General features: G+C 52.7%; 2 protein-coding genes across 3 annotated transcripts; both read right to left on the bottom strand.

Annotated features, from left to right (window-relative positions):
- Positions 1-257: 257 nt before the first annotated feature.
- SOAT2 (sterol O-acyltransferase 2) lies at positions 258-11,257 on the bottom strand. 2 transcript variants are annotated; one of them, XM_036457930.2, is made up of 15 exons: positions 10,853-11,255; positions 10,313-10,368; positions 9,699-9,835; positions 9,301-9,360; positions 8,844-8,951; positions 6,273-6,549; positions 5,320-5,389; positions 4,712-4,796; positions 4,204-4,249; positions 3,873-4,002; positions 2,761-2,858; positions 2,249-2,347; positions 1,561-1,696; positions 842-987; positions 258-652 (listed from the first exon to the last, which is right to left on the bottom strand). In XM_036457930.2, the coding sequence occupies exons 1-15, from the start codon at positions 10,965-10,967 to the stop codon at positions 602-604; spliced, it is 1,614 nt and encodes a 537-aa protein (XP_036313823.1). In that variant the 5' UTR covers positions 10,968-11,255; the 3' UTR covers positions 258-601. The 2 variants fall into 2 exon arrangements, with proteins under 2 accessions (XP_036313823.1, XP_036313824.1); XM_036457931.2 differs by lacking the exon at positions 258-652 and having other exon boundaries at positions 955-1,067; positions 10,853-11,257.
- Positions 11,258-12,152: 895 nt separating this feature from the next.
- On the bottom strand, positions 12,153-17,490 carry IGFBP6 (insulin like growth factor binding protein 6). Its single transcript, XM_036457938.2, has 4 exons — positions 16,963-17,490; positions 13,341-13,480; positions 13,040-13,159; positions 12,153-12,475 (listed from the first exon to the last, which is right to left on the bottom strand). The coding sequence occupies exons 1-4, from the start codon at positions 17,288-17,290 to the stop codon at positions 12,353-12,355; spliced, it is 711 nt and encodes a 236-aa protein (XP_036313831.1). The 5' UTR covers positions 17,291-17,490; the 3' UTR covers positions 12,153-12,352.
- Between the last annotated feature and the right edge of the window lie 6,278 nt (positions 17,491-23,768).

The raw sequence follows: 23,768 nt of genomic DNA, 5'->3' as shown, positions 1-23,768 counted from the left end.
CCCCTGGCTTCATTCCTAGTCGCCGGGGAGCCCCCAAGTCCCGGCTCCTGAACCGCCTGGAGCTAGAAAGTCCTCGCTTCTGTCTGGAGTATCACTCCAGTAGCTCCTTCCACCACCTCCCTTCCCCTTTTAGCAGGCTTCACACAGGCCTGCATATGCAAATTAACCTCCATCTTTGTTGGGTTAATTTGCATGCTCACTCTGATTGGCTGTGGGCATAGCAAAGGTACAGTCAGTTAACATTTTTCTCTTTTATTAGTGTAGGTTGGAAGTACAAAAACAGAATCAAACCCTTCTCAGACCTCGATGGTCCCAGGTCTCTGTAAGTCACCCCACATTTACCAAATATGTGAGTCTCCTCAGGTCTGGACAGTCATGGGATGGGAGGGGGCCCTGGGCCCAGTCTATGGGGATGGGGGCTCGAGAGCCACTGCCATCCAGCTGTGTACAGGCCCACAGATCTGAGTCTGGAATTCCTGGGGTCATGCATGCAAGGCCCCCTTGCCGCCGAGCTAGGTCTTGGAGTGCAGAGAAGACCCCAGGCTGTGCAGGCAGAGAAGAACTTGCTGGTGCCATCAGGACACTGAGGGTGTCTTGATCTCTAGGTATGGCAGGTCCAGGATCGAGGTGTCACCAGCCCCCAGAAAGTTGTCTGTGCCAGAGAAAGGTGAGTTGTGAATGAGGTCCCTCCCAGTGCACCCAAGGCATGGGAGCTCATCACCCCCAAATCAGGCCTTGGCCCCTGATCATAGCTGTTGAATTGGGCAAAAATTGGGGGTTAGCTATTGGGAAGGAGAGGCACGTACTCCTGAATGGGGAGTTAGGTATCATGGTTCCTTACCTGGGCCAGGGGGCAGTGCCGCCGTGCATACCACTCCTGGCAGTACAGGCTGACCTGGATGCCCTGGCCCAGAAAGAGCATGGTCCACATTAGCACATTCCACGCTGGGCCTGTGTGCCGGTCATGCATCATGAAGTTCATCGGTCCTGAGGTAGGAGAAAAGATGGTCACCCCAGCTCCAGATACCTGTGCCTTGTGTCCCTGGCTGCTCTTCCAGCCCAGGGCACTGGGGAGAGATGGAACAGGAACATCCCATTGGAAAAGGTCTTGAACCCAGCTCCAGAAAAACCCATGGAGGTCTCAAGTGGCTCATGTAAAACCAGGATTCCTCACTTTACCCTTCAATATCCTGGATCTCAACCACAACAAAAATGATCCTGACTCTCATACTGAACCTCCTAACCTCCACCAGTTTTCTCCCCTTTGTCTCCCTCTATGTGTGTCCTGCTCAGATGCTCCTCTCCAGTCAGACATCTTCTTTCTCATTCCCCAGGATGCCCCCTTGCTGACATCAGATGCTGCCTTCACCCCTGCTCCCAAGTCTCTCCTCACTCCAACTCTCACACACAACTCTCAGGCCTCCTCCCAGAGGGTATGCATGTCCCCTTCTGTCTTGGGGGTGTGGCCTTCCCCATCAGCCTGGACTCTCCAGGCGCCGGAGCACGAGCCTCCTCCCTCCGGATGAATTCCCCTCCAGTGGCACACAGAAGCAAGCTCACCTCCAATGACAAGGAACAGTATCATCATGACAGGGTAGAAGAAGCCCAGGACAAAGCAGAAGATATACTCATGGACGACTGAAGAGACCAGGAACACGCCCAGCATGGCTGCCCGTCGGGCCTGGCCACCAAGGAGCTGGCAGGGATAGGGGGAGGAATGTGGAGTGATTCTCCTTAGGATCTCTTCACAAAGAGCACGCTCCCCACCCCCGTTTAAGAAAGCCAGGAGGGTATATGGTGCAATGGAAAGAATATAGGATTTGGGGTCAGAAGGGCTGACATGTCTTATTTAAGAGCATTTTATTAACCCATTTGGGCCTTAGATTCGATTTTTGAAAGGGGGTGATATAATACTTCTCAGGGTTATTGTGCAGATTAAATGTATGTAACAGCTCTTGGTAACTGAAAGTTGATATATGCATGTTCCTTAGGTGGGAGGAAATGCCCTGTGGAGGGGGTGGAATTAAGGACAGGGAAGGAAGGAAGGAAGGAAAGAAGGAAGGAAGGAAAGAAGGAAGGAAGGAAGGAAGTTAGATCCCATGATGAAATTTCTGCCCATTGGATTGGGTAGAATGGGGCAGATGGATGTCAAGAGATCCTTAGGTTGGACGGTGCAGAGAGAGGAAAAAGAGGATGGTCCAGAGAGGATCCATTAAGTTGGGGGCTGAGGGTTTTGCAGAGCCCATACCCACAGCCCATCTTGGTACACATAGCTGTACAGCCAGTCATGGACCACCACGTTCCAAGTGCGGTAGTAGTTGGAGAAGGACGTGGAGTTCCACCAGTCCTGGGGGAGGGGAGGGGTCAGAGTGGGAGAAGGAGGTAAGCAGCAGGGCCCTGTTTCTTCCCAGGCCCCAGCTTCTCACTCCTCCCCTGTCCCCCATCTCAATGCCCTTCCACAAGAGCTGACCCGGGCCGAACAGAGACAGCAGCACTGTCCCTGCTGCCTCATCAGGACCTGGGGCCCTGCCCTCCCTGGCACTCTTCCTGTTTCTGGAACTCCTCTCCACCCACACAAGAGCAGTTAGCCCTGGCTAGTTAGGAGGTGGAAGGGTGGCATTTCACCACACCCAGAAGGGCACATTTCTCATTGTGGGAGATTGCAGCTGAGGTGACACCCAACATTGCTACCATCCTCCCCAGATCTCTCCCTATCGCTCCCTGCCCCTAGCTCCCAAGTGGTCCAGGTCCAGGCCACACCCGGTAGAACATCCTGTCTCCAAATCGTAGCATCTCTGCGAAGGCGTTGAGCCAGCAGTGGAGGAAGGCGAAGAAGATGAGCAGCAGCATGAAGATGCCTGGGGAGTGGGGACAAGGGGCTGCAGGTTAAACTGGCCCAGCTGGGACCCCCAGGAAGATCTGAGGAGCCCTTGCACAGCAATTAGGGCCTCAATCCTACCCATCATTTATTAGTCATTTACTAATTCAGGCATTTATTAATTCATCCATTTGCTCATCCATATCAGAGATTGGGGATATGAGATGATTCTGAAAACCCCTGGCCATTGAGAGCAATGAGGGGGGGGGGGAGATAGAGAGGGGGGGGGGGAGAGAGAGAGAGAGAGAGAGAGAGAGAGAGAGAGAGAGAGAGAGAGAGATTGAGAGAGAAGAAGAAGGAGGAGGAGGAGGAGGAGGAGGAGGAGGAGGAGGAGAAGAGAGAAGAGAGACATGTCCAATCACCCATCAAGGTCAAATGTATCGGGAGTAAGCATGGTGGCATTGATGTGCTTGGGAGTGCAAATCACAGGGCAAGTCATGGAAATTGATGGTTAAAAAAGGGAAGGCCTCTCATATGGACCTCCAAGAAGGAACTGGATTTCACAACTGGAAAGTAGTGAAAGGGCACTCCACGCTGAGGGACAGTATAAGCCAAGGCCTGGAGGCATGAAAGTAAGTGGCCGGGGTTATGGTGGAATGCCATGCACAGGGAGGGCCTTGAATGCCGGGCCAAGGTTCAACTCTTATCTGGAGATCCCAGCCACAGGGAGTCAGTCACTGGAGCTTTTGAAGCAGGATCAGAAATGATTACTCCTTAGGATGGAAATCATCTGGGCAGGAATGTCCTCAGGGGCAGAGGGGAGAGGAAAGGTTCAGGTGGGAGGGACACAGGCCGGGAGGCTGATGTGGAACGGGGGAGTAGATGGTAATCTGAAGGGAGACCCTGACAATGAAGAGTGGTGGGAGGGGACGAAGCGAAGGGAGACTCAGAAGGAGGTGTTGAAACTGACAGGTCAAGAGCAAGGGGAATGAGCAGTTCCCGGCTAAGCTTTCCCAAGACACAGCCTTCTCTAATCCCGCGTCAGGGGGCATACCTGGCAATGTGGCGTGCATGACCGAGAGCACCAGGGCGCGGGTGCTGAAGGGCTCCCGGCTCATGTTGGCAAAGATGGGAACACAGAGGCGGCCCATGATGAAACAGGCATAGAGGACGCAGCCCAGGGCCTGCAGAGGGGGTGGTGGGCACCTAAATTTGAGGGGGGGGGCACTGGTAGCTGCCCCCTCACTCTGGGATTGTAATCTGGCCCAGCATCTTCCTTCTCTTCCCTCTGACCTCCTCCCCAAGTCTTCTCCACCCCACCCCCAGAAATATCCCCTCAGCTACCACAAGTCACAGGCAGTCCACCTTCTACCCCATCTTCTGACCTGAGCAAAGTTCTTGGCCACATAATTCCACCTGATGTTGGGTGTCCTGCAGCAGCAATGAGGGTTATATGTTTCTTGTTCTCTGGTCAGACTGGAACCCAGGTTCTGGGGCCCTCTCTCCATAGCCCCTTAATAGCTCAGGGAGGTGGGGCACTAGAACAGTTTGCACCTTCCATAGCAGAGATGGCAAATGGATTTTTAGCCTGCCTGTCAACTGAGGTGACCAATCATCTGGAGTTTGCTGTGGACTGAGAGACTTCCCGGGACCTAGGATTTTCAGTGCTAAAACAGGGACAATCCTGGGCAAACCAGGACAGTTGATCACCCTTGTGTCACCATGGGCTGGGTGAGGAGAAGGGGTAGTCTACCTGCCGCTTCTTTCTCATCTCTGTGAAGGGGCAGCTTCCTGAAGAAGTGTCTGGGGTGAGGCCAGGGACTTCAGGGAGAGGGGAGGAGGAAGGCAAGGTCCCTCATGGCTTAGGCATTTGGGGAAGGGTGCAGGTCTTACCTGGGGTAAGTCTCCCTGTAGATAAGTGTGGGGCAGAAGAGGAAATAGAGGTAGCTGGAGAAACTGGGGGCCCGGACCCCGTCACCTGGGGAGGAGTGAGAAGGGTTCATCAGTGAAGGGAAAAGGGAGAGAGGGCGGAGGTGTGGGAGGGTGGGGCTAGGGTACGGAGAGATGGCTAGGACGGAGGTTCAGGGGCTGGTTGAGAGGCTGGATATTGGGTCTAAGGTGGGGTGGGGGAGGTGAAGCTGGGCAGGAGCTGAACCTCTCTTTTATTTCCATTCCAGGCGCCCATTTTCTGGCGCAGGACCTGCTCTGGCTGAAGCTTTATTTGGCACCAAGAAGTTCCACTCTCCATTCTCCCTCTCTCTCCAGGCTGGGCCTGGGAATGGAAGAGCACTGGACGTCCTGGGCCACAGGGGGCCGTCTCTCCGAGTGGGGCCCGAGAATGCCGAATGTCTAAGGCCCAGAGCCCAGCTGGAGGGCAGAGCTGTGCCCAGGGCAAGGTGGGCTTAAGGAGGTCAGAGCTTTTATGAGGGTCCTGCCGCTGCTGGCTGTATCCAGTCAGCCAAGAGGACGGCCCTCACAGCAGCACCAGCCGAAGGCCTTACCTCCTTTGGCACGAAGGATCCCAGGCACAGCCTCTCTCAGGAAGGAGTAGCTTTTCATCAGAAATCTGACCTGAGATGGAGTGGAAGGAAGGTTAAATTGGTGCGTGACTTTCAGCGCATCACAATCTCTGTGTCCTCTCCTTTGAGGGAGGGAGGGAGGGAGGGAGGGAGGGAGAGAGGGAGGGAGAGAGGGATGGAGGGAGGGAGGGGGAGGGAGGAGGGAGGGAGGGAGGGAGGGAGGGAGGGAGAGAGGAGAGGGGGGAGGGAGGGAGGGAGGGACGAAGGAGGGGGGAGAGAGGGAGGGAGGGAGGAGGGAGGGAGGGAGGGAGGGAGGAAGGAGGAAGGGGAGGGAGGAGGGAGGGAGAGGAGGGAGGAGGGAGGGAGGGTGGAGGGAGAGAGGGAGGGAGGGAGAGAGAGGAGGAGAGGGAGGAGGGAGGGGAGAGGAGAGGGAGGGAGGGAGGAGGGAGGGAGGGAGGGAGAGGAGGGAGAGGAGGAGAGAGGGAGAGAGGGAGGGGGAGGGAGGGAGGGAGGGAGGAGAGGAGGGAGGGAGGAGGGAGGAGAGGGGGGAGGAGGAGGGAGGGAGGGAGGAGGGGGAGGGAGAGAGAGAGGAGAGAGAAGCAGGCACTTGGTAAAATGTGTGTTCAGAGCACATACTTTATCTTTTTTCGGATTACCTTATTGCTGGGATGACTCAAGGGTAAAGGAGCACAGAAAAGGCAAAGGCAGACTTTCACTGATGAACCCCAGTAACTCTCTGAGGAGTTAGACTATATTTGTCTAGTCAGATCCATTCATTTACATTTCTTTGGAGCCTGCTGATATGCTCAAATCCCTCAGGACAAACTCCGCCCCTAGTAACCAGCACCACCCCACTGTTAAGAGTAGTGTCTACCCTCATCTGGTCTCCACCGCCTTTTGGGGCTCCCCCTCTCCCCTCCCTCCCGCCTCATCACCTGCTCAAAGACCAGGACACAGCTGGAGGCTGGCGGGAGCTGATACTTCACAGCCACGTGGACCGGGAGTATGCCGAGCACTGCGGTGTGAGCGGCCAGCAGCACGCAGCCCAGGCCCGCCCCCAGCGCCCAGACCCCGCTAGCCTGGGGCCTCGCCCACAGCCAGAGGGCCTGGTAGGGCGCCAGCAGAGTGGACAGGAACATGGGGGTCCATGTCATCAGAGCCAAGGGCAGCTGTCCGAAGCTGAAGATCAATAGGTCAAACTCCAGCATCAGCCTTGGAGTGGGGAAGGAGAGACAAATAGACAGATGTGCAGCCCATACTTTCTCCCTCCCTCTGCAGCCAGAGCTCTTGGAAGGTAAACTGAGGCATCTTGCAAAGCTTGTGAGCTCCTCATCTCTGAAAGGGTTCAGGAGGGCACTCTGTTGCCTAGGACTTCTCGTGCAGGGCGCTGCCTGAGGAGGCTGTTGGGAAGTGAGTTTGCTTCCAAATTGCTGTTAGAGCAGCTGTGGATATTAGGGGTTGCAGAAGGGCTGGTACTTTGCATGCTAAGTAGGACAGGAGGCATTTAGTGTTTAGCTTTGTTTCAATCTTAGAAGTGCAGGTTGTTGAGTGTTTTGTTTGCTTAGACTGAGTATACAGTTTTAACGATGACAAATTGAAATAACCTACATATTCATTAGGAAAGGACTGAATGAACAAAGCCATGTGTCTTCAGACTCCGTAATCATTCAAAACAATGGAAAGATCTGACATGGAAAGATCTCTAAACCAGGTTGTTAGGGAGTGAAATCAAAACAATAGATATGGCCGAAACCGGTTTGGCTCAGTGGATAGAGCGTCTGCCTGTGGACTGAAAGGTCCCAGGTTCGATTCCGAACGAGGGCATGTACCTTGGTTGCGGGCACATCCCCGGTGGGGGGTGTGCAAGAGGCAGCTGATCAATGATTCTCTCTCATCGATATTTCTAACTCTCTATCCCTCTCTCTTCCTCTCTGTAAAAAATCAATAAAATATATATTTTTAAAAAACAATACATATAGTGTCTTATTTATGTAAATGCCTACTAAATACATCTCTTTGGTTCTTATACACATACTAGAGGCCTAGTGCATAAAATTCATGCACAGGAGATGGGTTTTCCTGTCAGCCCAGCCTGCACCCTCTCCAATCTGGGGGATGTCCGACTGCTCCTGGGGATCGGGCCTTAAACCGGCAGTTGGACATCCCTCTCACAATCCTGGACCACTGGCTCCTAATTGCTCACCTACCTGCCTGCCTGGTCATCCCTAACTGCCCGCTCCCTGCCGGCCTGATTGCCCCTAACTGCCTCCCCTGCCAACCTGGTCACCCATGCAGCCTGCTTGTTCAGTCATTTAGTCATCCCTCACTAACGCCCCTGCCAGCCTGGTTGTAGGTAGACATCTTGTGAGGGTGTGAAGGTTAATTTGCATATCACCTCTTTATTATATAGAATGGGTGGAAACCATTCTGGAGGGAAACTCTCAAAACTATTGAAAAAGGCCGGAACCGGTTTGGCTCAGTGGATAGAACGTCAGCCTGCAGACTGAAAGGTCCCGGGTTAGATTCCGGACAAGGGCATGTACCTGGTTGCGGGCACATCCCCAGTAGGGGGTGTGCAAGAGGCAGCTGATTGATGTTTCTCTCTCATCGATGTTTCTGACTCTCTATCCCTCTCTCTTCCTCTCTGTGAATAAATCAATAAAATATATTAAAAAAAAAATAAAATAAAATAAAGACTTCTTGACCAAGGACCCGTGCTTTAAAAAAACAAACAAACTGTTGAAAAAGTTACTTCTGGGAAGCGGTCTGGGATTGGGGGGAGGAAGGTTGTCAAGAAGGACTGTAACTTTACAAGTATTTGAATATTTTACTGAGATTTGATACTTACATATTTAGCAACAATTTACCAAAAGGAAGCGCTGTTGCTGAACTTGCAGGTCCTTGGCCCTTTTCCTTTTATTGCTTCCTAAGCCCTACTTAGTGGGGAATAGGGGGGAGCCTGCAAATACAGACCCCCGGAGTGTACAGTCTTCTGAAGCTCATCCCCCAGAGTGTGTGGGGGTGGTCTCTGGGGGAAACAACCCACCAAGGCACGTGTGTGGCTGTCTGTCTTCCCACAAGGTCGGGGTGCCTCATAGACAGGGATGGGGTCTGCCCCTCATCTCCCTGGCCCCCAGGGCCAGTCCTTAGAAGATGCTCACAGGAGGTTACTTGAACTGAACAACTCTGACTTGGAAAGAGAGGGGAGGGGAAGTGTGTATGTGTGCATACACATATATGTACTAGTATGTCTGCCTCAAGACAAGGCTCCATTGAGAAGTATATGAGTGGCTGATCCTGGGAGGACAGACAGAGGGCCATCCAAGGCTGTGGAAGGAAGAAGCTCAGAGTGTGTTTTAGGTGGGAATATTGTTGGAAGCAACACTGATGCGTATGCAATATCAAAGGCGAACCTGTGCCCTCTCAGGCCAATAGTTGGTGGAACCCGGGGGACCCAAGGGGTCTGATCTGATCTGTGTGCCTATCCCGGGAGGAGAGGGGCCTACCTGCCCTCGTCAATGAGGTCGATGGCCACGGTGCTGATAATGAAGACGCACAGGCCTGCGATGAACATGTGGTAGATGGTCCGGAAGTGCTGCACCTCCATCAGTTCACTGGAGAGAGAAGACCCCGGATGTCAGTGCGGAAGGGTCCTCTAGGTCATGGAGACTGGCTCAGGCCCTGGGCACATGTGAGGATGGAGCCTACTGATTGGAAATGCTAAGGGCTGGGATGTGACTAGGACAACTGCTCACAGCCCTTTCCTGCCCAGACACCTCCTGTCCTGGGCAGTTACACACAGGGCACGTGGGAACACTGAACCTTAAAACCCTTTCCAGGTCCTCTCCCAAACCACCTAGAGCCTGGGGGTGAGAACTGAGGTATCCTGGACCGTTAACCAAAGCACCCTCCGCGCCCCCCCCCCCCCCCCCCCCCCCCGCCCCATCCTCTCCCTTAACTTACTCCAGCAGGGACTTGCGGTTGATAAAAACTTTTCCTTTCTTCAGGGATGGCTTCTGGATACTGAATTGAGAGAGTTGTTCTGGGTCAGGACCCAAAGGAGGAAGGCAGTGTGCCTTGCAGAAGATCAATACTTGGGAGCCAAGAATAATAGTAGCAGATGGTCAAAGCTGGGGCCAGAGGCCAGGATCAGGCAGAAGGTCAGGGCCAGGGCAGAGCATGGCTAGAGGTGGAGGTCAGAGCCAGGAAGGCAGAGGCAATAAAGGGAGAAGGGGGAAGGTTGGGTTGAGGGTCACACCTGCACTGGCAAAGGGTGCGTGAGATGATGTTTATGGCTTGTAATCTCACAGTGGCGGAGCCTGCTCCAGCCATTCATCAGCCCTAGCTCCTCAGACTCTTACTTGTTCAGGGAATCTGGAGGAATAGTGGGCAGAGGTCTGCCTTGTGGTGGGTAGGATTGCACGGCCTCGGACATGGCGCGATCCAGCAGCTCCTGCAGCTGGCTCTGTGCTTGCTCCAGCAGCTGCGCCTTCACAGCCTATGGACAAAGCAGGGCCCACTGTCCCTCCAACCAGTTTGCCATCCTCTCATTCACTCAGCATTTCCTGAGCTCTCTATGCACACAAGTGCTAGGGAGAGACAACATGGTTCCCGCCCTCAAGTTCCCCAATAATTTCTCTCCCTCGTGCTTCCCAGGGCCGCAGTGACGATCAAGGGGAAACAGCAGTAGGGACATTTCCAGTCCCAACTGCTTTGTCACCTGGGACTTGACTCTCTTCTCCCTGACCCCAGCCTTCCCTCTCCTGACCTCTAGGCCCACAAACAGACTGACTGACTGCCTGACTTTTGGCTCCTGCCCTGATGACCTGTGTTTCAAACCCCTTCATCTTAACCCTTAGCTCTTATCTCATTTGAGGGTTTTGAACCAAAGAACAAATTGTCTTTATCACCAAACTGGTCCTCTCCCCTATCGCCCTATCGCTCATCTTGGCCTCTGACCTCTGAGGTCCCTCACCTCCATATGTTGAGTCCATTGCACCAAGTCAGGGCCTCCAAGCGCCTCAGCATTTCCTAAAAGGAGGGGTCAAAGGGCACACCCAAAGGGGAGGAGTTAGAATTCTGCTGCCCGGTGTGAGCCCAGAGGCATCCTCCGCCAGGAAGTACTTTCTGGGTGCTCAGCTTCCTCCCAGCCCCGCAAGCAGAAGTTTTCTAGAATCATGGGTGGGGCGGTCAGAAGAGGAAGTCATTTTGTCCGGGGGTGAGGAGGCCCTTGGTAAGCCGGGAGCCTGATGACAGCACAGGGTACTCGGAACAGGAAGCCTCTCTGTTTACCCTCTGAGGTTAGAGAGTCAGAAAGACCAGGCAAGGCCACAGCCCTGAAGGGCCCTTCCCTGTTCCAGTCTCCCAGCTGGGTGGTTAGGGGCAGAGGCCAGAGTCTGCCTCCCCAGGACAACAGGAGGGGGTTCAGGGAGAGAGGAGGAGCCCCCTCTCAACAGGGTAACCTCCCGCCCACCTCACCCCCCTGAGCTGTCTGCACGCCCAGAGCGTGGCTCACCTCCGCCGGAGGGTCGGTCCTCCTGCTCTCTTCTCGACCCTGCCCTCCTCCGAGAGCGGGCCGCCCTGGGCTCCATGGGGTCAGTCTTGACTGGGCAGCTGGTGGCCTCTGCCATGTTCCTTCCTTCCCTTCACGGCCCGCCAACCCGCGGAGCTCCCATCTCTCAGCTCCGAGACAGCTCCAAAGACTAAAGTCCTCTCAGAAGGAGGGGGCCTCCAGGAGCAGGACAGGTTATCTGATCCGGAGGGCAGTGCTTCCCAGCTACAGGCTCTGCTGGCTGTCGCGGGGATGGACTGGATGCAACCCCGCAACAGCCAACCACCCCCCAGATGCCCAGCTTGGAGCAAGTGCACTCTCCCTCCCACAGGAGTAGTGACTAGGCATGTGGTGGGAAGGGGGACTTTGCCTCTCTGGGGCTTATCACCTAGCATGGCTCACCTTCCAGCTGGCTGAAGGTCGGGGCGGAGTCAGAAACTCTTCAGTTATAGGTACACTCAGCTCCCTTAGACCGTGAGATAAGGTGTATGAAAGGACCTTGTCAGTGAAAGCATTGTATGCAGGTGATTAATGTGCTGATGGCGTAGACACCTGTGACGATTGTGGAGCTGTGGCCCCTCTGGGAAGTGCTAGGTGCCAGTGTCCCTGAATGTCAGCGTGACCCTACAACTGCTTGGGTTAGCAGGTAGGCAAAGTAGACACTTACTAGCACCTGAGGAATGCCGGGCATTGTCACATGCGGAAGAACTAGATTTAAATCCTCCCTTTATCATTTCCTGGCTGTGCCATTTCAGGCTAAGTGACCCAAATTTCTTAAGCCCCAGTTTCCTCCTCTGGAAAAACGGGGGCAAAAGTCCCTTCCTCACAAAATTGCTATAAGCACAAAAAGAGGTAATCCAGGTAGAAGCATATGGTCCAGGGCCCAGCTCCTGAGGGGAGCCCAATGAATAATAATCTCATTTCCTGTTTAGTAGGATGTAAACAGAAGGGTAAGTGCTTTGAAGTTCCTCTTTGTTAGGTTCCTGCTGGGGATTAACTATTAATTCTTCCTCTCCCCTGTGTCCAAAGATCACAACTTCATACCAAGGCCCGGGCTCAGTTTCTCCCCATCTCTGTCTCCGCCCCCCGACTCCCTGGTGGGTCATTGGGTGTGGCTTTGGGGCTTGAAGCCTCTGCCAATGGCTGCCTCCTTCATTCCAAGAGCAGCGGGAAGGACCCAAGCTACTGGAGGGCTGTAAAGGGGAGTGGTGGAGGGGAGAGAAGGCTCAGGAGCTTCAGACATGTGAGCGTGGACCCAGAAACATAGACCAGAGACCCCCCAAACAGCTTTATTAACGCTCCAAACCAACACCAACAGTTTTTCCATGTGTGATGTCTCAGGGATAAGGGGACAATGGGGCAGGGCCTGGAGGGGGAGTGTGGGACCTAGTTACTCATGATGACAAATGGTCCAGGATGACAGCCCCAGGCTCCTGCCGGTGGCCCTGGGGACCCCACCCAGCCTTAGCCACTGCCTCCTGCGGAGCAGGGGGCACCGCCATTGCTGTCCCCGGATGCTGGCAGGGGCTGGCCCATCCGGTCCACACACCAGCAGGGCCCTCGGCGCTGGCCCTGGGAGGAGCGGCACTGGGGAGAGAGGCATACAGATCAGAGGTGAGGCCAGGCTCCAGCAGAAGAGGTGGGAGGGGTCCTGTGGGTTGGGGATGGGCTATGGACTCCTGAGTCTGAATATGTAGGAGCGGCTAAGAGTTCTCAGGATGTGAGTCCTGCTGGGTTCCCTTCCCTCTCTTCTCTTCTTCTCCACCCACAAAACCGTGCCTGTTGTTCTAGGCCAGAACAGTGGTTCTCAAAGTGTGGCTCCCAAACCAACAGCATCAGCATGACTAGGGGATGGGAGTTAGAGATGCAGATTCTCAGGCTTTGCTGGTGGGTGGGGCTCAGCCACCTATGTAGTCACAGCCCTCTGGGTGACCCTGATGAGCCTCACATTTGTGTGCCTCTGAGTGAGGCCCTCCGTGGGCAGTCTAACTCCTTTGTTATGTGTGTGGTTGGTTCTTCTGTTTGTGTGGGCTCTGAAGTTGCGAGATCCTTAAAGGCAGGGACAGTGTCTTACTTAGGCAACGGGATAAGCCCCCTCCCGCCCCTGGACGGAGCCTTGTACCGACAGACCCAGAGGGAGAGCGGCCTCACCTGCCGCTTCCGGTAGAAGCCCCGGTGGTCACAGTTAGGCACGTAGAGCGTGTGAGACCCCCGGAAGATTTCGATCTGGAGTTGCCGTAGCACCGAGTCCAGATGTTTGCGGCACGGGCCCTGGGAGAAGAGGGAGCAACAGCTTAGGACCAGCTGAGAGCTCCCCGGCACGGTCCCTGGGCCCCACCAGCCAGACTCCCAGGGCTAACGTGGGAGACCTCTCTGAGCCCCAGGACGCAGCCTAACGTGGACATCCTCAGGGCTCCCCACCCCTCCTGCTCCCTGCCAGCCCCACACGCACCATCTCAGAGTCTTGGACACCCCCAGGATTGGGCCTGGCCGGAGTGGTAGAGGTCCCCGGGTTCCTTTGCTGGTTTCTACGGCTCGTGTCCTGTTGGCGAGTGGTCCCCACGTGGGGCTTGCTCTCCTTAGGATTCTCCCCTGCAGCCAAAAGAAGAGGGGGAAAGAAAAGGCCAGAAATCAGCCAGATGTCAAAGACTGGCACCAGCCGAAACCGGCTTGGCTCAGTGGATAGAGTGTCGACCTTTGGACTGAAAGGTCCCGGGTTCGATTCCAGTCAAGGGCATGTAACTTGGTTGTGGGCACATCCCCAGTAGGGGGTGTGCAGGAGGCAGCTGATCAACGATTCTCTCTCATCGATGTTTCTAACTCTCTGTCCCTCTCTTTCTCTCTGTAAAAAAAATCAATAAAATATATTTTTTTAATTATTTCTAAAAACACACACAAAGACTGGCGCCATGTGTGGGGAAAAGAGAGGGAGGGGCTTTTGGATCAGGAGAGGTGAAGGGGGGTTAGAATCTGGCTCCACCCTGACCTTCTCCCGCCTCAGCTTCTTCCCCTGGCAAATGGTATTATTACATTTCCTGACCAGGCTTAGGAGGGAGGAACACTTTGGAAAGCAAAAATCATGAACAAATACAATAGTTGCCCTTATCTGTGGTTTCAGTTTCTGTGGTTTGCGTTACCTGCAGTCAACCACAGACTGAAAATATTAAATAAAAAATACCAGAAATAAACAATTCCAAAGTTTTAAATTATGAATAGTGTGATGACATTTCTCGCCCTCTTGCTCCTTCCCGCCCGGGATGTGAATCAGCCAACTGTCCAGTGTCTCTACGCTGTATATGCTCCCCATTCGTTAGTCACTGATTAGCCATTTCTGTTATCAGATCGACAGTCATGTTATGTCAGCCCTTGTGTTCAAAACCCTTATTTTACTTATTTAATGGCCCCAAAGTGCAAGAGTAGTGATGCTGGCAACTCAGATATGCCAAAGGAGCCAAAAAATGCCACCTTTAAGTGAAAAGATGAAAGTTCTCAACTGAAAAAGAGAATAAAAATCGTACGCTGGCCCACCTATGGGAGCTCTGTGGTTAAGTGTCAACCTATGAACTAGGAGGTCCCGGTTAGATTCCAGGTCAGGGCACATGCCTGGCTTTCAGCTCAATCCCCAGCAGGGGGCGTGCAGGAGGCAGCTGATGACCGATTTTTTTCTCATTGTTGATGTTTCTATCTCTTTCTCCCCCTCCCTTCCTCTCTGAAATCAATAGAAAAATATTTTAAAAAATCTTATACCGAGGTTGCTAAGATCTACAATAAAACAAATTTCTTCCCATGAAATTGTGCAGAAGGAATAAGAAATCCATGCTAACCTGGCCAGTGTGGCTCAGTTGGTTGAGTATCATCCCACGCACCACGAAGTTAAGGCACATGCCTGACTTGTATGCTCACTCCCCAGTAGAGAGCATGCAGGAGGCAGCCAATGGATATTTCTCTCTCATCGATGTTTCTATCTTTCTCCCTCTCATTTCCTTTCTCTCAAAAAAAAAAAAAATCAATGAAAACACATTTTGCAGAAAACACATTTTGCAAAAAACACAGAGAAAATCCTGCTAGTTTTGCTGTCACACCTCAAACTAGAGAAGTTATGACCACAGTAAGTGCTTAGTTAAGAGGGAGAAGACATTAAATTTGTCTGTAAAAGACAGGAACAGAAAGCGTGTTCCAACTGACGGCAACGTGTTGTGACAAATAACAGCGAGCCTATACGAAGACTTAAGTAAGGGGTCCCCTGAAACAAGGGACAGCAAGACATTTATTGCAAATAAGAGATGGTTACACAGATTCAGGAATAGTTTTGGACTGAAAAAATATTAAAAACGATTGGAGAGGCTGCATCTGCTGGTGTAGATCTGCTGCCACGTTTCTGGCGAAGCCGAAGGCGTTGGTTAGGGTTTGGTATTAACCTCGGTTTCAGTCACCCACTGGGGGTCTTGGAACGGATGCTCCAGTGGATAAGGGGGACTATTGCATATTGAGAGGCCTTGGGTTTGGGGTGAAAGATCTGACTGTTCCATCAGAGGCCAGCAGGGGGTGCACTAAACCAGGGAGATGGGGCAGGAAAGCAATGGATGTGGGAGAGGTCAGAGGCAACCAAGTGGAATGTGCGTCCCTGCTGTGACCCTCTGTGACCCAGCCCACCTCTTCCAAGCTGTGATGTGGTTACTTTTGGGACAGTAGGGGCCTCACTCTTCTGGTCCCCTGCTGCTCAGCCCAGCTCAACCCTAGGGTCCCAGGAACACGTGAGGTTCATCAACCTAGACCGGCAGAGGGCAGGTTGCAAAAGTGCGGGAATGAGGGGCTTCCAACAGGCGGTCGCTTCTGGCTCTGGGGAAGTTTCACATACGGTGTCTGGGGGGTCTGGGGTGAGCTCACGGGATGGAACAAGATGAAGAAATAAGTCAGGGCATCAGGACGAAAGGAAGGCAGGAAGGGGAGCAGGAATTGCTTGGATTCCACCCAGCTGAAAAATTATTGTGATCCCTGAAGAGACTACTCTCTCCGTGCCCAAAGCAAGCTCTGCTTAAGTGCCAGCCCCCAAACATAGAGAGAGCCCTCATCTGCTTCACTTACAACTGGAGTCACTCCATCTGCGGTCCCGAACCTGACACCCCTTCCTCCACACTCGACCCTCACTTCCTCCATCTAACACCCCCTCATGACTTGCTCGAACTGCCTCCTCTGACCCACCCGTTCTAGGAGGACCTCTAGCAGCCTGCACGCGTGCATCTGGGATTGAAAGCAGCTCCCCGTTAATTTCCCAGACCTTCCCAGGGAAGAAACCAGGAACGCAGGTGCCCCTGGGTGTATTTCCCGCCCTCCCCATTTCCCCATTTCCCTACTGCCCCCCTCCTCACACCCCTTCTTTCAGGTTCTGACTCACTTCTGTCCTGCCCACCCACTAAGTCCTCTATTCTCCACTCTGGAGTAGGGTGGGGTGGCAGCTTTAAATCATAACCCTGATTTGATAGGTTCCTTTTTTCCCCCACCTCCAGTCTCCACCACCATGACTCCAACACCTACTCCCGGACCCCGTGATGGTCTAAAACAATTCTGGATGGAGGGCATCTTCTACTCTCAGCCTCATGTTCAGGGGCTTTGGACACCCCGACATGAAAAGGAGAGGGGGGGACATTTCTCAGCGTGTGCAGGATTTGGGAGTCTGGCGTTCCATTCCCTCCTTTTTCCAAGTGGAAAGCTGAGAACACCTGGGTCCCTTCTCCAACTTGGGGGCCTAGGACTGAAGGAGCTGGGCCACTGTGGCAAGGCCCTAAACCCCTCCACCTCTCCATCTCTTTCCCTTCAAGAGAAAGTGATAAAAGGGTAAAAAAATAAAATAAAAAAGTTGAGAGCTCAGACACCTCCCGGCCCTAGCTGCGCCCCAGCTTTCCAGCTGCCTCCCGCACTCCCCCTTTCCCCCTCTAACGTGCCCCCAGGGTTGGGGTGGGGGAGAGAAGCGTCAGTGGCAGGACCCAGAGGCTTGCAGCGCTGCCTGCGCCCACCTCCCCAGGACCCTCCTGCGGAGAAGCGGGTCTCCGCGGGCGGGACGGGCGCCGACTCACCCGTGGGCGCGCGCGCGGGGCGGCAGCGGCCCCGGCCGGTCAGCAGCGCCCGCAGCGGGGCCGGGTCTCCCTCCGGCGGCTGGCACTGCAGTCCGGGGGCGCAGTTGGGGGTGTAGACCCCGCACTGCTGCCCCTCCCTCCGGAGGCAGCCCCCGGCCTCCGCACATGCCTCCGCGGGCCGCCCCGCGCCCTCCTCCGCAGCGCAGCCCCCCGGGCAGCCCGCTGGCGCCCCCTGCCCGCAGCCCGGGCACCGGGCCAGGGCGCCTGACGGGCGGGCGGCGAGCAGCAGCGTCAGCAGCAGCGGCGGCAGCAGCCTGCGCGGGGTCATGGTCGGGATGCTGGCCCCGTGCTCTCCTCCCAGAGCCGTCGTGGCGCAGCTGCTGCCTGCGGCCGCCCCTCCGTCTTAAATAGCCGAGGGTCAGGGGCCGGGCCGTTTAAGGGCCAGGTGAAGGGGGGCAAAGCGGGGAGGAGGCAGAGGCTTTCCCTAAACTGGGTGGGACTGGAGAGGCTCCCCCGCCCCACCTGGTCCTCCCCGCTCTTCTCCCCGGCGCCCTTCCCAACTTCTGTTTACTCCCCCAATTGCTCTGGTGCTTCGTGCTTTGTTCCCGGGAATCTGGCCCAGAATGTGCAAGAGGGACTGTTGGCTCGGGGGACCGGGGGACGGACCGGGAGGGGTAAAAGGAGGAGAGGCCGGCCGCTGGGAAGAAGGGAGAACCTGAAACCCGGTTAGCGTGTGGGTGCACGGGAAGCGGGGGACCGGAGGCTCCGTGGTCTGGGAGTGGAGGGAGAAGGGATGGGCCTGGGGGTCCTCAGAGGGATAGGGGGAATGGAAAGAGAAGGAGTAAGCACCGGCTGCTGATGGGAGGAAGCAGATCGTGGGCGAAGAGGCAGAGCAACTGTGGGAAGGGGCAAGAGAAACTCTCCCCCTGAAATGCAATTGCGGGGGGAAACGTGTCAGGGGCCAGGCCTGGGCTAAGGTGATGGTGAGGGGGTGGGGGAGGCACACCTTAAACAAAATCCCAATAATGTGGTGGGGCCAAGGGAGACTGGAACGGTTACAGAGGGGCAAGTGTGCAGGGTGAGGACTGGCTGAACACCTGGGAGGTGGGGGCGGGACTGGCCATTTGAAATTATGGAGTGGGGGGGAGGGGGGAGGCAAACGTCATAGGAGCCCATACTCTGAGTGCTCTTGGGAACACTGGTCAGAAAGGTGGACAACCCCCCCACCACCACCACCACCCTCCCTCCCCTCATTCAAGGCAGCGCGTCCTCCATTCCCCTACTTTTCCAGAACCTGTCCCCCACTGCATCTCCACCCCCTGTCCACCAGTGGGTTACGTGGACTCATCAGGCAGAGCTAGGCCCAGGGCGTCTCCCTACGCATCACTGCCCTTCCCCAGGCTCCGCCCACCCCCAGCACTCCTAGCCCAGCCTTCCTTCCTAGAGGGAGGAAGAGGGGCCGTTTCCTTCAGCAACCCACACCCTCCTGGCTTGGGATTACGCAACAGCCGACTCATTCTTTCCTAAAACAAGGGCTCTGGGCAGTGACTAAACTTCAGTTCTGGGCCTCCAAGCAAGAATGCCAGGGCTTCCTGAACTTTTAGGAAAATATAAAATAAAAGAACCTCACTCTCAGCACTGCCCTCCAGGCCTACCCTGGGTCCCTAGAACCCCCATTTGGGGAGTAGGGTCTTCCGGCAGCCCTGAGACACCGAGGCAGATTGGACAGGTGTGGAGGGGGGACACGCTTGGGGGGTGGAGGAGGCAGCTCTCCTCCACTCTGCAGAGGCTCTGTGACCTCCTGGCCCAGGTCCTGACCCCAGGGTGTAGAGCTTTGTCTCGTCCCCAAACCTGTATCCCTCCATTTTGCCCTGTACATGGCTCTGGCAAGGGCTTTCCTCTTGGGCTCCAGCTTCCTGCTCCTGAATAAGACAGAAAGGCCCGTGGGAAGCTGGGATGGGGACCAGATGGCTGTGCTCCCCGAAGGCTCCCAGTGGCTTTTGTTTTGTTTTGTTTTTTAATTGTTTGGGCTCCTCCTCTGTGAGTTATATTGCAGAAGAGCCCAATACTCCAGCCTCTCTCACACACCACTCTCTTCTCAATAGTCCCTTCTTAAACTCCCCCTTACCCCCTGCCACATCTCTGCCATCACCACCACCCATAGAGATTTCCCTGTTTAATGCTCCCACCTGCCCAGCTTGGTCCTCCCTGCAGTCTAAACTGGGTTGCACAATCCAGTATCACACACACACACACACACACACACACCTCAGCATTGCACTTCCCCTCTCCCCTGCCTTCCAGCATGGAAGCCCAGAGCTGTGTGCTGTCAGAGCTGGGGTCTGACCAAGCTCTCTCTTGCAGACCGAGACTCAAGAATTTGCTTCTCTTACCGTTGGGAACCCCTCCACCTCAGCATCCAGAGCAGAAATCTGAAGCCCATCGGGGGCACTCAGGAGAGCATGTGAGCCAAGGTGCAAACCACTGAGAATCTGCTGGCCTCCCTGTGAGAGGAGTTTGCTAACAGCTTCTGCCAGCGCTGCAAAGAGGCCCAGAGTGTGTTCAGGGTTCAATAGGAAAGGGAAACCTGGCCCCAGATAAATCAAAGAGGGCTCCCTGGAGAACAGGCGTTTACAACAGAGTTTGGGAGAAGAAATAAATATGGTTGATGACAAAACCAGTTTGGCTCAGTGGATAGAGTGTCGGCCTGGGAACTGAAGGGTCCCAGGTTCGATTCCGGTCAAGGGCACGTACCTTGGTTGCGGGCACATTCCCAGTAGGAGGTGTGCAGGAGGCAGCTGATCTATGTTTCTCTCTCATCAAAGTTTCTAACTCTCTATCCCTCTCTCTTCCTCTCTGTAAAAAATCAAGAAAATATATTTTAAAATAAAAATAAAAATAAATATGGTTGAAGAGAGTGGAAGGTCTCTCAGGTAGGACACTCTTTGTGTAACAGGTATGGGGGTGAAGTGTAGATATGTGTATATACTGTACATGGCTCAGCATACATACTTATTTACCTAACTCTGTTCACTAAGAAGGCCTAAAAGCAATGGCATCCCAATAGCAGTGAGTGCTCCTAGAATCTAGATCTTGGTTTCCAAATATCATTCTCCAATAAAAAGGAACAGAAGCCCTTCCAGAAACAGCTGATTCTAGGCTGGAGGCAGGGAAAAACAAGATAAGCTGGAGCACCTTTTTTAATATATGAATATTTTATTTATTTTTTTACAGAGAGGAAGGGAGAAGGATAAAGAGTTAGAAACATTGATGAGAGAGAAACATCGATCAGCTGCCTCCTGCACATCCCCTACTGGGGACTTGGCCACAACCAACGTACATGCCCTTGACCAGAATCGAACCTGGGACCTTTCAGTCCGCAGGCTGACGCTCTATCCACTGAGCTAAACCAGTTTCAGCATGGAGCATCTTATAGAATCAGAAAGTAAGGCAGCAATCAAAAGGATGGAAGCATATCAAAGAGGTATAAGAACCAATCTGAAAGAGCTCCCAGTGTTTAATGCTGAATAAAAAAAGTGTGCAATAAAAGAAACGGTATTAGATTAAATAAGGTATAAATAAATATACATGAATGCACACTTATTGTGAGGGCTGCTGTAACCAAGTACTGTAAATTATAATGTTTCAGTTTGGGAGACCAGATTCCAAAATCAAAGTGCTGGCAGGGCCATGCTCCTTCTGAGACTCCAGGTGGAAGCCTTTCTTGTCTTCCCCCAGCTTCTGGGGGCCACCACCAGTCCTTGGCCACGCCCTGGGCTGAGGACATAGGAATAAGTAAGACTTGGCCCTGCTTCCAACAAGATCACAGGCTAGTAGAGAAGTCATATGAACTGTTGATAACAACAACAATAATAACTAACACTATCTAATGCTTTCTATATGCAAGAACTATGCTAAGTACTTTACATTTAATCCTCACTATAAATTTATAAGCTATGTAATTTTATTTTTCCTGTTCTTCTTCCCGTAGGAGAGCACTGAAGCTTGAAAGAGAGAAGTGATGGAGGAGGGTTTGGAACCTAGATTTCATTTGAACCTCTATGACCTGCCTCACTGTCACCATGCCCCTCCTAATCGTTCTGAGGGGAATTTTGGAATTTAGTACAGTCTGCTGGGAAAATCTATTTCTAAAATGCCTTTTCATGGGCTGTTACTCTCAAGGGCTTTTATTTTTAATTTAAAAAAAATCCTCACCTGAGGATATTCTTTCCATTACTTTTCAGAAAGAGTGGAAGGAAGGGGTGGGAGAGAGAAAGCGAGAGAGAGAGAGAGAGAGAGAGAGAGAGAGAGAGAGAGAGAGAGAGAGAGAGAGAGAGAGAGAGAGAGAGAGAGAGAGAGAGAATATGAACGTGAGAGAGACCGGGGATAGGGGATAGGGTGGGGAGTGAACCTGAAACCCAGGTATGTACCCTTGACTAGGAATCAAACCCTTAACCCTTCAGTTTGCAGGGCAATGTCCTAACCACTGAGCAATGCCACTCAGAGCTCAAGGGTTTTTAAATATGTTCATTTAGACTGGGGAAAGCGCCATTCCACGAAGAATTCTATTGTTACATTCTGAACCTTCTTAATATGTCGTGATAGCCAGCATAGCCACCCGAATATTAGGCATCAGAAGGAAGAATATGGGAAGTAACCAGAAAACATTTCCAAGAGTCCTAATGGAACTTTCCGCTTGCCATTATTTCAAACTCAGCACATCTGGAATCATACTTCTCATATGCCACCACAAACCATTCTCTGGCTTTCCTACTTTTTTTAAATTGTCTTAAGTTTTACATATGTCTCCTTTCCCCCCAATTGACTCCCTGCTTTCCTATTTTTGCCACTGGTCCTATCACTCTCCCAATTTTCCAGTCATCCTTCACTCTTTTATCTTTTCCTATGAAATTAGCTATTCCTGTTGGTCAGTCCTTCCTAATGTTTGCCTCATCTGCTCTTAAAGTGGTTTCATTTCTATAACTATCTGACGGTTTGGTTCTAATTGTCTTCACCTGTGCCGTGGTGATAGTTTCCTATGGGCTGCCAATTTCAGACACCATCTATTTTGTACCCTGACAATTCTTTCTGAAATGGAAGTAGAATATATAATTCATCTGCTCAGAAACTTACAATGACTCCTATTAACTCCAGTATCAAGTCCAAATCCTTGGTTTTAAATCCTCCAGTTCTAGAACCCCTATTATTACCTGACAAAAATCTCCTACCCCTTAACCAAATATGCTCTTTGAATCCAGACATCTGGACTTTTGCTCACAATCACATTCTTAACCTTTCCCTTCTTCTCTAACTGTGCATTCTCTAATTTTTATAGTCAAGTTGTGGGTGTAATTGCATGTCGGTTCACCTAATCTTAAGGAGCTCACAGTCTCTAGAGAAAACAGACAAGCAAATCAACAATGACACTATCCTATCTAATAAGAGAGTAATATGTAAATTGAACATCACTCCAAAATATAAGATGGCTGCCCCCATGTGGACACAAGTTGGCTGCCACAAGATGGCCAGCAGGGGAGGGCAGTTGGTAGGCACCAGGCCTGCAAGGGAGGGCAGTTGGGGACAATCAAGCCTGCAGGGGAGGGCAGTTAGGGGTTACCGGACCTGCAGGGAAGGGTAGTTGGGGGGGACCCAGGCCTGCAAGGGAGAGCAATTGGGGAGGGGGAGGGGGACCAGGCCTACAGGGGAGGGCAGTTAGGGGTAATTGGTCTGGCGAGGGAGCAATTAGGCATCAATTAGGCTGGCAGGGGAGTGGTTAAGGGGTGATCAGACTGACATGCAAACAGCTATTAGGAGCAACCAGGCAGGTAGGCAGGCAAGCAGTTGGAAGCCAGCAGTCCTGGATTGTGAGAGGGATGTCTGACAGCCAATTAATTTGGTTAAATTAAAAAAACCGGCAGTTGTACATCCCTCAAGGGGTCCCAGATTGGAGAGGATGCAGGCTGGGCTGAGGGACACCCCCGCCCACACACGAATTTCCTGAACCAGGCCTCTAGTCTATATATATAAAAGCCTAATATGCATTGTCCCCTCAGGAAATAAACGGGGAGACCGGGAGTTCACTCGCTTGCTCGCTCGCCATGATGTATGCTGACCACCAGGGGGTGCCACAGAATGAAGGAAGGCCCCGGCCGGCAGCTGTAAGGCCCTGTTGGGTCTTGATTGCTGGCCAGGCCTAGAGACCCTACCTGTGTATGAATTTCATGCACTGGGCCTCTAGTGTAAGGATAAGAAGGATCAAAGGCCAAGTGAATATAGAGGTAGAAGAATTTAAGTTTGCCTGAAAGAATCAAAAAAGGCTTCACAGAGGAGGTGATGTTTTGGTTGATTATTAACAGGAGTATAAGTTTGTGAGGGAGGGGACTAGGGGAAGGGTCTAAGTAGAGGCAGCAGCACCTGTCTTTAACAAACACATGGCTGTTTATCATTTGTCTCTTCTTAACACCTCTCCCCCTCTGTAAAAATGGAAGTTGCAATACTTATTTTGCAGAATTGTTATGAGTATTAGAGATAATTCATGTAACATACATGGTAGGCACTCATTTTTTTTTTTTATTTTTTTTTGTAATGAATGAATGAAGTGTCTAATTCAGTTCCTGGCACACACCAACGTACTCAGTATTTGTTGAATGAATGATCCTATTCTGGCTCAAACTTGTTGTGTCCACAGCTGAAAGTCTGTGCTTTGAAAGGGCTCATTGGGGAGAAACCAAGATGGCAGCATAGGTAAACGCCTAACTGCAGCCTCACACAACAATTTCAAAAAATACAACAAAAATATAAAGTGG

The sequence above is a fragment of the Pipistrellus kuhlii genome, unplaced genomic scaffold (genome assembly GCF_014108245.1).
Source record: "Pipistrellus kuhlii isolate mPipKuh1 unplaced genomic scaffold, mPipKuh1.p scaffold_m20_p_3, whole genome shotgun sequence".
Taxonomy (NCBI): domain Eukaryota; kingdom Metazoa; phylum Chordata; class Mammalia; order Chiroptera; family Vespertilionidae; genus Pipistrellus; species Pipistrellus kuhlii.
Note: the sequence above shows the minus strand (reverse complement) of the source record. Positions and strands in the feature narration are given on the sequence as shown.

What these genes read in the sequence shown, in the direction of transcription:
- SOAT2 (XM_036457930.2), bottom strand. Translation starts at nt 10,967, where the DNA reads ATGGCAGAGGCCACCAGCTGCCCAGTCAAGACTGACCCCATGGAGCCC. An exon ending in GACCTCATTGACGAGGGCAG is followed by an intron (nt 6,550 to 8,843) that starts GTAGGCCCCTCT and finishes CCCCACTCCAAG; the next exon opens with GCTGATGCTGGAGTTTGACC. An exon ending in GAGACAGGATGTTCTACCGG is followed by an intron (nt 2,348 to 2,760) that starts GTGTGGCCTGGA and finishes CCCCTCCCCCAG; the next exon opens with GACTGGTGGAACTCCACGTC.
- IGFBP6 (XM_036457938.2), bottom strand. Translation starts at nt 17,290, where the DNA reads ATGACCCCGCGCAGGCTGCTGCCGCCGCTGCTGCTGACGCTGCTGCTC. An exon ending in CCCCGCGCGCGCGCCCACGG is followed by an intron (nt 13,481 to 16,962) that starts GTGAGTCGGCGC and finishes TTTTGGCTGCAG; the next exon opens with GGGAGAATCCTAAGGAGAGC. An exon ending in GTGTCCAAGACTCTGAGATG is followed by an intron (nt 13,160 to 13,340) that starts GTGCGTGTGGGG and finishes CTCTTCTCCCAG; the next exon opens with GGCCCGTGCCGCAAACATCT.